The sequence below is a fragment of the Pundamilia nyererei genome, unplaced genomic scaffold, assembly GCF_000239375.1.
Source record: "Pundamilia nyererei isolate P.nyererei 1_Seehausen unplaced genomic scaffold, PunNye1.0 scaffold00135, whole genome shotgun sequence".
Taxonomy (NCBI): Eukaryota; Metazoa; Chordata; class Actinopteri; order Cichliformes; family Cichlidae; genus Pundamilia; species Pundamilia nyererei.
This window is the reverse complement of record NW_005187536.1, coordinates 1,628,709-1,640,732: the sequence shown is the minus strand read 5'-3', so window position 1 is coordinate 1,640,732 and position 12,024 is coordinate 1,628,709. Positions and strand designations below refer to the sequence as shown.

Genomic DNA, 12,024 nt, shown 5'->3' with positions numbered 1-12,024 from the left:
CTTTTATGGGAACAGCAGCGTCTTCTCTGGGAAAGTTTTATTGGTTTCTCTCAGCATGAAACGAAAATCTGTTCAAGGCCTCATTCCCACTTCATAGCATTCATTTCCTTTCACATGTAGCTTCCATAGTTTGTCTGTGACTTTCCTAAAAGCAGCGATGTCATTTGAGCTGGAGCCAGAGTGCAGCGGCTGCCCACCTTTCCCTGAGGTAAGGTCAGAATGAAAGGTGTTTACTGTGACAACGATGTCTGTGTGTTATTGAAGGAAAATGACATATTGTTGGATTTCAGCATTTTTAAAACGTCAGGTGATGTAGTTGTTAGTATATGTGTGGCATATAGAGCTGGCACTTCACCTCAGCCTGTTTGTGTCAGTGCAAAGATCAGATTTGTCTTACTTCTGTATTTACAACTGAAATAGAGAAAATAAAGCTGAGGTATTTTAGACCGCCCTCTCCTGCCCTCACAGCGACTGTTTCCCGGCTCTGTGGATCCAAATATACAAAGACCAGTTCAGGTTTTCTTTAAGCACTTAAACAAAATACTGAGGAACCAACTTTCTCTTTTTGACAAATCTACCAAAGATAACATAACTCAGTGTGTGCACTGTGCAATAGTCTTGAGCCCTTTTTCCTTATGTTGTTTTTCTTGTTTTAAGTTTCTTGGGCCGTAGTTCTCCAGCTTTCTGAAGTTTGATCCATGATGCGGTAACATGGCCAGACATACTAAATATTCACTCTGAGGCTCAACTGTACAAACCCTGTTCTGATGCACTGATTGACCATTTTGAATAAAGCAGGTGTTTTGCTTACATAAAGCATGAGCTGTTTCTGTTTCTCTGTGTTGTGTTAGTTTAGCAGCCGTGTTGGGGTCTTTGAAACAGCCGTGCTTCATCAGTCTGAGCAAACAAAGTAAAAATATCAGCGTCCTGCATGGCACTTTATGGGTGTTTGATTATTAAATATTAAATAGATGGAGATTTGAAATAATAATCTTGCTATTTCTGGTTCAGGAAATAACCACCAGTCCTGTTTGTTTGTGGAATGAGACACAGAACGAGAGAGAATCTTGACACTCATGTAAGTGGATAGCTAGCACAAGAAAATGCCACTGGGTCCTTGGACTCGCGGTGACTCTCGTTATCTCTGCCACTAAAGGTTTGTGTTTGCTTGGGGGTAATGAATAACTGCTCGACTCCAGCTTGTTACAAGAAAGCAGCATGTGCACTCTGCGTGCCCTCTCTGAGAGAAGAATCAAACAGTTTTATCAGCATCACAATCAGCTGTAAAGAAAGCAAAATTTTAAAAAGTGAACGTGGCCTCTCCTCGTGTTCATCTCGTGGTCAGTAATGAATCCTGAGAAACAGCCACGATTTTACCAGCTCATTTATATGGAAATGAATAATCCCTGCAGGATCAGCCCCACCTCCCAGGCCCCCACTTCCGCCACTCTGACTCTGTTACCAGTGGTCATACAGATAGGGGTGACTTCTTAATTGGAAATTGATTAAAAACATCTTTTTGTGACTTCACTTTGCCTTTAGACTCTGCTCCTGTGCACTTTTATCAAATGTGCCCAGCAGGTATTAATTGAGCTAAAGTAACTCCACAGATGGGTGGGTGGCAGCGGTGACGGGGGCACCGAGGACTGTCGGTGGGTGCTGGACAGCAATTATCAAAATATGAACGTGCATCCTGAGGTTCTGATTTTCAGGGTGTGTTTGCAGCGTCTGTTAAACAGGAAGCCGCGTACGACTCATGTTCCTGCACCAAACGGGCTCGCTCCACGAATGAGGTTCATAAATTTGCAGTGTATGAAATTTGCATGTAGCCTTCGCAGTGATGCGCTGCTGCCAGGACTCAGGTCTGCTGCATCTCTGATCACGCGCAGAATACAAATGCACTTCCTGGAACAAGGTGAGGAGCTAAGCCGGCAGGATTTTCAGTGTTTCGGCTGTAAGTGCTGCTAGTTTGTAAATCATGATCCCGAGCAGTGAGCCAGTCTTTAACAGCTCCTGAGACGTGACAGCAGGATTAACAGGACAAACGTGTCCGGTTCAGTCAACACTCAGAAAGGATTCTTTACCCTCAATAAACTAATGTGAGTGAAATGTAACAGAAATCATTAATTATTTGACCGGATTCAATCAAATGCAACATTTTACACTTATGTAACCATGTAATTAAATGATAAAGTCGCATTGAGGACAGATTTATTAGTGAATATGAAGCAGTCCTGCTCTGGTGGAGTGTGGTTCATCCTGTTTGGCACTGAAATGTTTCTGAACGAACATTTGATGCTGAACTCGTGTCTCAATCCAGCTCCTCAAATTAAATATCGTTGTAATTTCCATTTAATTTAATGCTAATTTTTTACTACACCATAGCTGGAGGGTTTGTGCATTTTACACGAATTACTTTGTTTTTACATGTGTTATGAAAGACACCATCATTTTGCTTCCACACTATATGAGGCTTTTTGACCTTAGCACCACCCAGCAACATTAAAATGCTACATACAGGTTAAGACGTGAATAATTTAAAAGCCCAATCTTTGATCCAAATGTAAACCAAAGGTCATCCCTGCCTACCATCAAAAATTTAAAACAGAGAAGTGGAACATGCGCTCACTGCTGAAGTGACTCTGAGGCGATGAAGCTCCACAGCCCTCGGCAACAGCTCAGGTGTTTCTGTATTACGATGCTCTCGTTTCTCCTCGTAGAAGTAAAGTTCCCGATCGCAGCAGGACAACAACGCCCCGTCTCTTAACCCGAAGCTGCTGGGACGGCTGCAGCGCTTCCAGTTAATCCTGTGCATATTTTATGATATTAATGCTACATCCCATCCATTCATTTATTTATTTCAACATTTACGGTGCTGATGGATCCTTGGATCGACTTTTAGTGACATTGCTGTTCAAAACGAGTGTGCACCGATCGTCTGTGAGAGGAAGCTGATGGAGCAGAGGGGAAGTACTCCTGTGATGCAGAGGTCAGACATTCACACTTGCTGCTTTTCCTCAGACAGTCACGGCAGCGAAGCTTCTGCAGGATTCTGACACGAGTCTTTACACAGTAGCATCCTGCTCATCTCATTTCATGAAGACAGAGCTGTATGTGAGGCACTTTGTAACTGATAAATAATAATTCATCCAGCTCGGTTTTTATACCACCATCATCATATCAGCAGTCTTCAGCAAATGTTCTCTAAATGCTAAATATTTTTTCCTCTGTTTCTAATCTTCAGTGAAGGATGATAATTATCTCTGGCCCTAAATTAGCCAGCAGCCTAATTACCATGTGCCATCCAAAACAAAGCTGCCCGTGGATGCACATTTGCAAACAGTGTTGTCTCTGAATCTGAGACAACGTCACTTTCTGTATTTGTATGTATTGGCTGTCAGTCGAGGTGCAGTAAACAGGACACAGACACTCTGCTGCCTCCATCTCTTTGTATTTGCCTCACACGCCACATTAAAGGGGAACGATGGCAGCGCTTTGAGGGCAGCTTACAGCAGCGTTACGTGGACAGACGGAGGACACGTCATGAAAAGAGCCCAAAGGCAGCGTCCTCGTGTATCGAGGAACACGTGAGTTACACGGACTGCTGTTTTTGAGCCCCCGCGACCAGCAAAGATGCCAAATATCTATGAACCATTTGATTTACACCAGCCTCTTTAAATGAGCTTGACCTTTGACCCTTTGATATTAATGAGTTAGTTATTCGAGTATTTGGGGTGTTTGAGCCTGAGTTACAGTCAGCAGTGGTTTTAATGAGCTACACAGAGCTTTGCTGCTCTGGTATAAAATGACCCTCAGCTCACAGTGTTTGACCTCAGGAAGCAGTTTTCTCGTGACGTTTAGAACCTCGCTCCCATGTTCACTTTGTAAGCGATGAGGACTATTAGACGAAGAAAAATGACAGGAGATGCTTTAAAAAGGTATTTTGTGATCGACAGGTCGCTGCCGTACGAGGGCGCTGTTCCTTGGTTTCAGGTCCACTGGTTTCAAACAGCAAACTGGCAACAGTCAAAGCTCCTAACCAGTGAGTGACCATCTTCTGTATACAGTCTGTGGTTCCAGGAAGACTTTTTTGATAATAAGCTGGGAAAATGCAAGCATGAGTCAGGCTAGCATGGTGATGGAGCAGGCCTGTTAGCGTGCATTTGGAAGATCGACTAGAACTTCTGAGGAGGCATTCCAGTTTACCCAGTATGTCATTGTTCTGGAACCACACTGCAGTCATTGCAGTTTTATGCTCCACGCTGACAGGATGTGTTTGTTATCACACTTATTCTTTGGCTTTTTCACAGATCTGTTCGGCGGACGCTGAAATGACCCCAGCTCAGTGCTGAGTAAAGGTGCTTAAGAGCTGAATAATTGGGTTTGAAAATGAGCCTCCGTGGAGCTCGTGTGCACTTCACGTGTGAAAGCAATTCAGTTTGCTGTTTGAGCAGAAAGATTAAAGTCGCTTCCAATTATGCCACATCTTTGCCATTTAGCTTCTACGGCCTCTCACGCGCCAACCTGTGTCACAACATAACAGTTTATATATTTTCAACGTAAACGAATAAAAGATTCACGTACAGAGGAATCTCGAGGCCATTGCAGCTCGTGGGCTGTGTTGTAACATCTGAGCGACACAGCTCACAAAGCGCTGCTTTTTGCAGAACAGAGGCGAGCGTGTGCGCGTGCTGACTCAATAACATCAAGTGTCGCCCGGGGCAGCGGCTGCTGAGGGAAGTGCTTACGCAACATCAGCGTTCAACACGGACGGTAGGTAAGTAAGAACGAAGATTTGTTGTCATTGTTAATAGTTAACATGCCCCTCCCCCCACTGTACTACATCGTGCTTAATATTGTATGAAATGATGAGAAGTTGCTTTCCTTTGATTCTTTGATGTTTTGGTAGCTAAATAACTGGCAGATGTCCCTGTTAGCAGCTGGGTGAGGCAGTCAGTGACATCAGAGCTCTGACCTGTTGGACTAATTAAAGTAAGAATTTGGAAAGAAACCTGACATGATGAGGGAGCATCTCCTGGACCAGTCTGAACTCTCAGTGATGCTCTGGTTACTGAAACATGCAAAATCACATTCACACCATTAAAAAGAACAATCTGGAACCAGAGATATTAAAGGACTTTTTACTGCACTTCTCCATCAGCATCATGACATCGTCAGTCTGTGCTTCATGTTTCAGTAACATTTATGGAACTGAAATCATGGAATAATTTGCAGATTAGAGAGGAGCCTTCCACTTTTAAATCACGTCATAAAACCCACTTCATTCTTTGGCTTTTAACCACAGGGACACTTAGTTTCTCTTGTAATTAAATTAGTGATTTAATTAATTATTTTACTTTTTCTTTTATTTGGATTTTATTTACATATTATGTAATTTTATTATATAGTTCCAATGTACAGCACTTTGTGTCAGCTGTGGATGCTTTATAAATAAAGGTGATGATGATTTTCATAAAACTAAATATTTTAACACATGTATGCGCATATGTAATGTAGTGTACACATTAATGTGGTGGAAACAAAGCGGTCGGTGGTTTAATAACATCAAGCACGTTACAGGAGACATTTCTATACAGGACATAAACCAGCATGAACACACAGGGAAAGATGAAAATAAATAATAATAAATGTTCCACCTCAGCTCTCCAACATTTTTAAGCAGCAGCTTTAAAAGCCTCACTGACATCCAGCAGCTGTGACCTGAATGTTGAGGTCATTTACACCTTAAAGGTTAAAATAAATCTTGATTTTTAAACATTAATAGTTCAAACCTGCTCCTGTTGAGACACCGGAGTGACTGACGGTTTAACCGGATCTGAGGCTGCCCTGCTGGGATTCGTGAACTGCTCCTTTATCGTTCTGCTCCTCGCTGCTTCAGAGCCGCGCAACCAATCACTGACGAGAAGGCGGGGAGAGAGAGGGGAGAGAGAGCGGTGGGTGGGTGGGGGCGGGGCTGCTGGTGGTGGTGGTGTTTCAGCACCGCGGACAGCTCCTGCCTCTGGTCTCTGGGCTGCAGGGAGAAACAGCTGGACGAGACTACACACTGCTTCACTTCGATCCACAGACCGCGCCGAGCCCACCCCACGCGATCCACGCGAGAACAGGCTGTCCGTGTTTCTCCTCCTTCTCCTCCGTGCTGACTGCTGTGTTCTGTGGCCTCGCTGAGGACTCCAGCCTCGGTTAACTGCAGCGCCTCTGCGCCTTCCGTCCGCTGGCTCCTCTTCCTGTTGTTGGCGGCCACGGTGTTGTGGGGTTTTCGGGGAGGGCGGGGCGGAGGAGCAAAGTTCACTTCTTCTTTGCTCTGATTATTTTTGGTGTCGTGCACCTGCGTGTGACATGTGCGTGTGCACGCCGCCGCTCGCTGCCCGGGTTTGTCTGCAGGCTCGGGAGCGCATGTTCCTCCGGGATGCAGAAGTTGTGTAGTTCCTCTCGCGCTCTGCTGTGAGACAGGTGAGCTGCATCTGCAACGTTGGCTGGGATCCTCGCAGCAGAGTGCCACGGACTCGCTCGTTTCACGTGGACAAACGTCAGAGAGCACGATGAGGAGCCTCTGTGACTTTTTAAATTGCACCTAAGAGAAAGAGAGAGACGGGGGTGGGGTGGGGGTCCCTGTTAGTGCCCCGGCACTGCTGCAGGAACACAGCTTTGTTTCTTTAGCTGCTTAAACCGCTGGGATCGCGCGTGACAGTGGACACTGTGCCGCTCACCTCTTTACCCCTAACCTGAAAACAGAGCCCGACACGCGGGGAACGAAATGAAGAAGTTCCGGAAGGTGCTGGACGGCCTGACCACCTCCTCCCCGGGAGCCACTGTGGGCTCTCCGTCGTGCGGCAGCGCGGCCGGGACTCCCACGGCGGCTCCAACTCCGAAGGAGATCGACGTCCAGGAGACGCTGGTGTCGGAAAACTTCCAGCTGTGTAAGGTGGGTTGATGGAGGCGCTTATTTAGGCTACACCCGAGTGAACACGTGACCTGCGAGGTGCTACAGGCGGGCAGGTGCAGGCGGCTCTGGGCTTTGGGGTGCGGGTGAAAGTTGAATCTGCTGCTGGCTGTCAGAGGTTCAGCACCGCGGACAGCTCCTGCTCTCAGCGGCCTCCGAGTCTATCCGAGAACCGTTCGTGTGTTTGTGTGTGCGCGTGCTTGTTCTCGTGTGTGCAGCACTGTGTCGGGCCGCAGTAAGTTGTGCACATGTGCAGCAGGGAGCTGAGAGAAAGTGGGTGAGCAGCAGCGTCCACGCTGCGTGGAGTGGGAGCGATGACATAACCGGTGAGCCTCGCTCTCATAAAGGAGTTCGAGCCAGAGGAAGGAGGCTGCAGTGCTGCTCAGTGAGGAGGGGGAGAATGAGGGAGGGGTGCTGAATGGGGGTATTTATAGCTTCCTCTGCCGCCCGTCGCAGCTCTGGTCCTGGATCCATTCTGCTGATGCAGTGAGGACTCTCGGGTTTACAGGGACGGCTCTGAATGGCTGTGAATAATTCATTGAGAATCTGAGAGAAAAGGCTTGTTTAGAGGAGTGTGTTATTATTAGGCAGAGTAACACTGCTGTGTGTGTGTTGGGCAGGTGGGGGGGGGGGGGTCTTGATTCAGGTTGGAAGGATGCGGCAGAGCAGCCTATAGCAGGCAGCAGAGAATGCTGGAAAAGAGCAGCAGGATGGCCGGGCCGTGCAGGAAGCTGCTCCTCCCCTGTGAGCGGCTGTGATGCTTCTATTGACTGAACTTCTCAGGAGGAAGCACTGAATGTACAAACATGCCTTCAAGCACACGTTTGTCCTGAGTTTGTGTCAGAGGAGGCTGCATGTCATGGTTAGTGTGCTGCAGACAGGGCTCGGGTGTGATTAATTACAACATGCACCGATGACAGAGCTTTATGTTGTATGAAGGCTGGACTTTGATGGGTGGAAGAATGAGTTTTCAAAGCCTGTCATCCTGCGCCAGATGTGCACATTAGGAGTGGGAGAACCACGAATGACTGTTAGCAAACCTGTGTACGCTGAACACAGCAGAAGCTGCTTGTTCGCTTTAGCTTCAGCATCAAATTCACAGATTCTGAGGGATAAACAAGGAAAACGAACACGTTTCATCTGTCGTATTATCACTTCCTGAATTCAATGACTCGTCCTCATCAGGGCAAACAAATCGTCTTCTCCTGGCAGGAACCAAATTTGTTTTTGATTAGTTAATGAACGTCACTGGGGGTCGACCACAAGCTGAGAGCTGATGGTGGTCCTGATGAGGTTACACCCACCAATGTTTCAGAGACGCTGCTGCTGTGAGACTCAGATCACTTCACTGCAAATGCAGTAATTTCACTCAGCAATAAAACTGGTAACACACACATGTTCATTATCACTTATTGAACTGTAGACATCAGAGAGAGAGCTGACAGGAAAAGCCTGGTACTGGGTCCATGTCTGTGGGTCTGCTGGAGTGATGGAACTCCATTCTTCCAGTAAATATTCCCTCTTCTGGTGATTTTATATTCATCCTGCTGATCTTCCAGAAGTTTTCAGTTTGGCTAAAAAACCTGCAAATCCCAGAGAAGAGCATTCATATCATTTCATGCTTATGGGGCTTCCTACCAGGACAGAGATGTTCCATGAAAGGGTCACGGTGACGACTCACAACACCTCACAGCCACGGTAGCAAGGTGCCGTCCAAACCATAGCAGGGCCACCTGTAGTGTGGAGCAAGGTTTGTGTTTTCCTTTTATTCGTCAATCTATGACAGTTACCTAAATTTTCATTCATTACTCTAAATGCTGTAGATAGGATCAACATTCTCTGACGTAATTCTGTGGGCTGCATGTGGGAGTGTTTGGCTAACTTCTCAAAGTTAGTCATGACTTCTGTCCTCGCTCTGCAGTGTGGGAAGAAGCAACAGTGCAGATTTTATTAGACAGCGTTTTGGTGTGTTTGTAGTTTGTACAGGAATGCACTCCAGACCAATTAGAGCGCTGCTGAAACAAGTCTTCAGTGAAATCTTACTCAGACTGAAGGAGAAAACGAGGAAAACGCGAGGCGCAGGTGGCTCTGAGGCTCGTCGAGTCCACAGATTGATTTTGGTTAAGAGCAAATTGAGTTCATTTTGTGTTCGAGGAGGAACGAGGAGACAGAGAGCGCGAGAGGGCAAGGCTCTGGGCAGATTCACAGGCTGAGCAACACCATAATAATGCATTCAGATATACATCATATCATTTAAAAACGTTTCCCACCTCACAACTGAAATCTCTTTACATCTCATTTGTATTGAGAATGCCGGGGTCGTGCTTAAAGCAGTTTTTTTCTCAGAGCACGCTGACAGAAGTCTGCTTGGACTCGACCAACATGGTCTACAAACTGGCTGTGAGATTTGTCAGAGCACAGAGAGCTCCGTTATTATGATAGGTACATAACGGCTTTCTTTCAAACTCATAATTAGAAGTTGCTGCACACAGCAAGAAGAAACCGAAACAACAGAATAGAAATATCAGCAACCCAAACACGGACCGGACAAAACGTTAAAATGGTCTTTTAGTACTTAACTAAATGCACAGGAGCAACACACGGCCTAAAAGAAGCTTTAAAAGTGGTTCATAAAGAGCAGGAAGTCAATGACAGGCTGACAGTGAGAGGTCATGAAGGAACGAGCCGATCGTCTGACAGCTGGGCTGCAAATAAGCAAACGATCGCTCGGAGCGAGGCTTTACCTACGTGTAAAAACCCTCGTCTGGAGTTCGGAGGACCGAGATGCTGCTGGTTAAAAACAGCGCTCAGCTCCAGCAGCTGATCCCCGCACTGCCTCGTGTGCACGTCACCAGCTGCTGGTGGGGAAATGAAGCAGTTTGCTGGACATGTTCCACAACAGAGCGTTTCAGCACCGTGCACACTGTATGGAATCACTGTGGCACGCCAGGTGCATCCCTTCATGCCTCATCTCACCTGTGTAATCCAGCACTCATCATCTCAGTCTGTTTCCAGGAATGTGGCCGTAATTTCACTCGTCCTGAAAAGTCTCAGGAGGTTAAAGAGGTGCAGCACATTGGAAAGAGATGGAGCGTAAAGCTTGTACTGTAATTGCCCTTTTGAAGACTCTCGAGGAAGCCAGGCCCTGAAAGGACAATTCAGCTTTGTCTACAGGTAAAATTAGCTGTAAAGACAGGAAGCAAAACAACATAATTGGAGCTGATAATTTTATTATGTTTGTGTCTGTTCACGAGTGGCCAAAAATCCGTTAAAACTGTGCCGTAAACACAGCACAGCCCACACTTAGTTTATTAAAAAATGCAGTAGACAGCTTGTATTTTTCAAAAATAGAAGCTCTTCACGCTGGAAAATCACTAACATGCAAATTTTTATTGCCAGCGTCTGTTTTAAAAGCATTCTGTGAAGGCTTTACCTAAAGTCACTTCATTTGCATCGCACGTGCTGCTTCTGTTTTACCCCATCACCTCTCCAAACTGCAGCACCGACTCTTGAATTTTAATCACTGAGAAGTGGTGGGTTTATCGTCATCAAGTCCAAGTTTCTGCCATGGAGAGCATGAGTCTAATCCTTTTAGTTCGATTTCTGAAGACTGTGATACGTGTGGGCTAATGCTAAAACAGAAAAACTCTGAGAGTCGAGCGCATGCTTGAATGGATTTGTGTGGATGCAGAGTTGGTCCTAGGCTGGACCGCGAACACGCGGCAGCATTTATGATGCAACATGTGCAAAATGAGCTGCTTCAGAACAGCCGTGTAGAGTGGTAGAAACATCTGCAGGAAAACCACCATAACTAACACACATTTAGAATCGATCACATTTAGGAAGCAACATGAAATAAAATTCACTCAAATGTTTTCATTTTTCCTTCCAGACTGAAGATATAATCACGCAGGAAAACACAGATCAAGTATTTTGTACCTTTGTTGGTCTTGGTTGGTTAATGGCTTCGTTTTTAATGTGCAGCCTGCTAGCAGGTGCACTGCCAGGACATCGTGACCCCATGTCATCCTCTTTAATCTGAACAGCAAACGTACGACAGGCTGTGCAATTTTATTTCAAATTTCCAAATGACATTTAAAACAGCCACAAAGGCTCCATTTCTCCTCCTGTGCAGTGGAGGGCCGGGTCCGAGGGTTTGCAGCTGAGCTCCATCAGCAGCTTGGTTTGAATATTGTCCAGATGTTCACGTCCCGCAGGGTCTGAAAGTGTCCTCTGACTTCTGCAGTTGTACCCGTGGCCGATCAAAATCTTTGTATTACCCTGTGAAATATCTCAACGTGCACTTGATGGGCTGTCTGTTCGTACTTCATGGTTAACGGGATGAGTCATGCTGGCTCTTCCTTCACTCTGTCAGCACCGTCATCAATCCTTTCAGAAGTCGTGGACCGTGACCTTCCCATGACCCCAGCCTCTGTATTTACAGATAACGATGGTATGCTAACGTGCAGGATTTAGTTTGCTGGCAGTGGGACTTTCCAGCTTCAGCTTCAGTGAGTTTTGTGCCAAAGCTTGTCTTTGTCTCGTTCGCACAGCTGGATGTTTCTACCTGCTAATTAAAGACGGGCCATTTTTACAGGGAAGTGTGTTTCAGAGCCTCGGCTTCACTTATCTGAACCTCAGTTGGAGAGTAAATGCTAAAATCCCAACAAACCATTAGCAAAATGGTTTTGATGTAAATCCTCGGGGAACCAGGGTCAGTACGAGTATTTCACAGAAGAAAAGCTTCAGAGGTCAGGCGTTTCCAGCGCTCCGTCTCCTTTCTTAGACAACATAATATGTGGGCTTGTAAAGATGACATCACTTCACTCCCTCACCAGCGACCCTGCGAGCTCTCCATGGGTGTGATGACTCAGTGGGTTGGCTTCCAGCTAGTCTCACATTACCATGTGTCGGCTGCCTGTCAGAAGCCACAGTGTGGGATCAATTAGGGAGGAGTTGATGTCAGGCAGAGACCAGATAGGTGGAGGAGATGTTCTGTAAACTGTACACACATGTAAAGAAGCACAGTGTGTGTGTGTGTGTGTGTGTGTGTGTGTGCGTGC

At 46.2% G+C, this 12,024-nt stretch overlaps 1 protein-coding gene across 10 annotated transcripts in view; it reads left to right on the top strand.

The window, feature by feature from the left end:
- The first annotated feature begins 5,972 nt into the window (after positions 1–5,972).
- The window catches only part of stxbp5l (syntaxin binding protein 5L), a 130,966-nt gene continuing 124,914 nt past the window's right edge, over positions 5,973–12,024 (top strand). For all 10 annotated transcript variants that reach the window (XM_005743764.1, XM_005743762.1, XM_013913510.1 and 7 more), the window contains exon 1: positions 5,973–6,943. In XM_005743764.1, the coding sequence (XP_005743821.1) occupies positions 6,776–6,943 (168 nt within the window). In that variant the 5' untranslated portion in view covers positions 5,973–6,775. The remainder of the gene's footprint in view (positions 6,944–12,024) is intronic.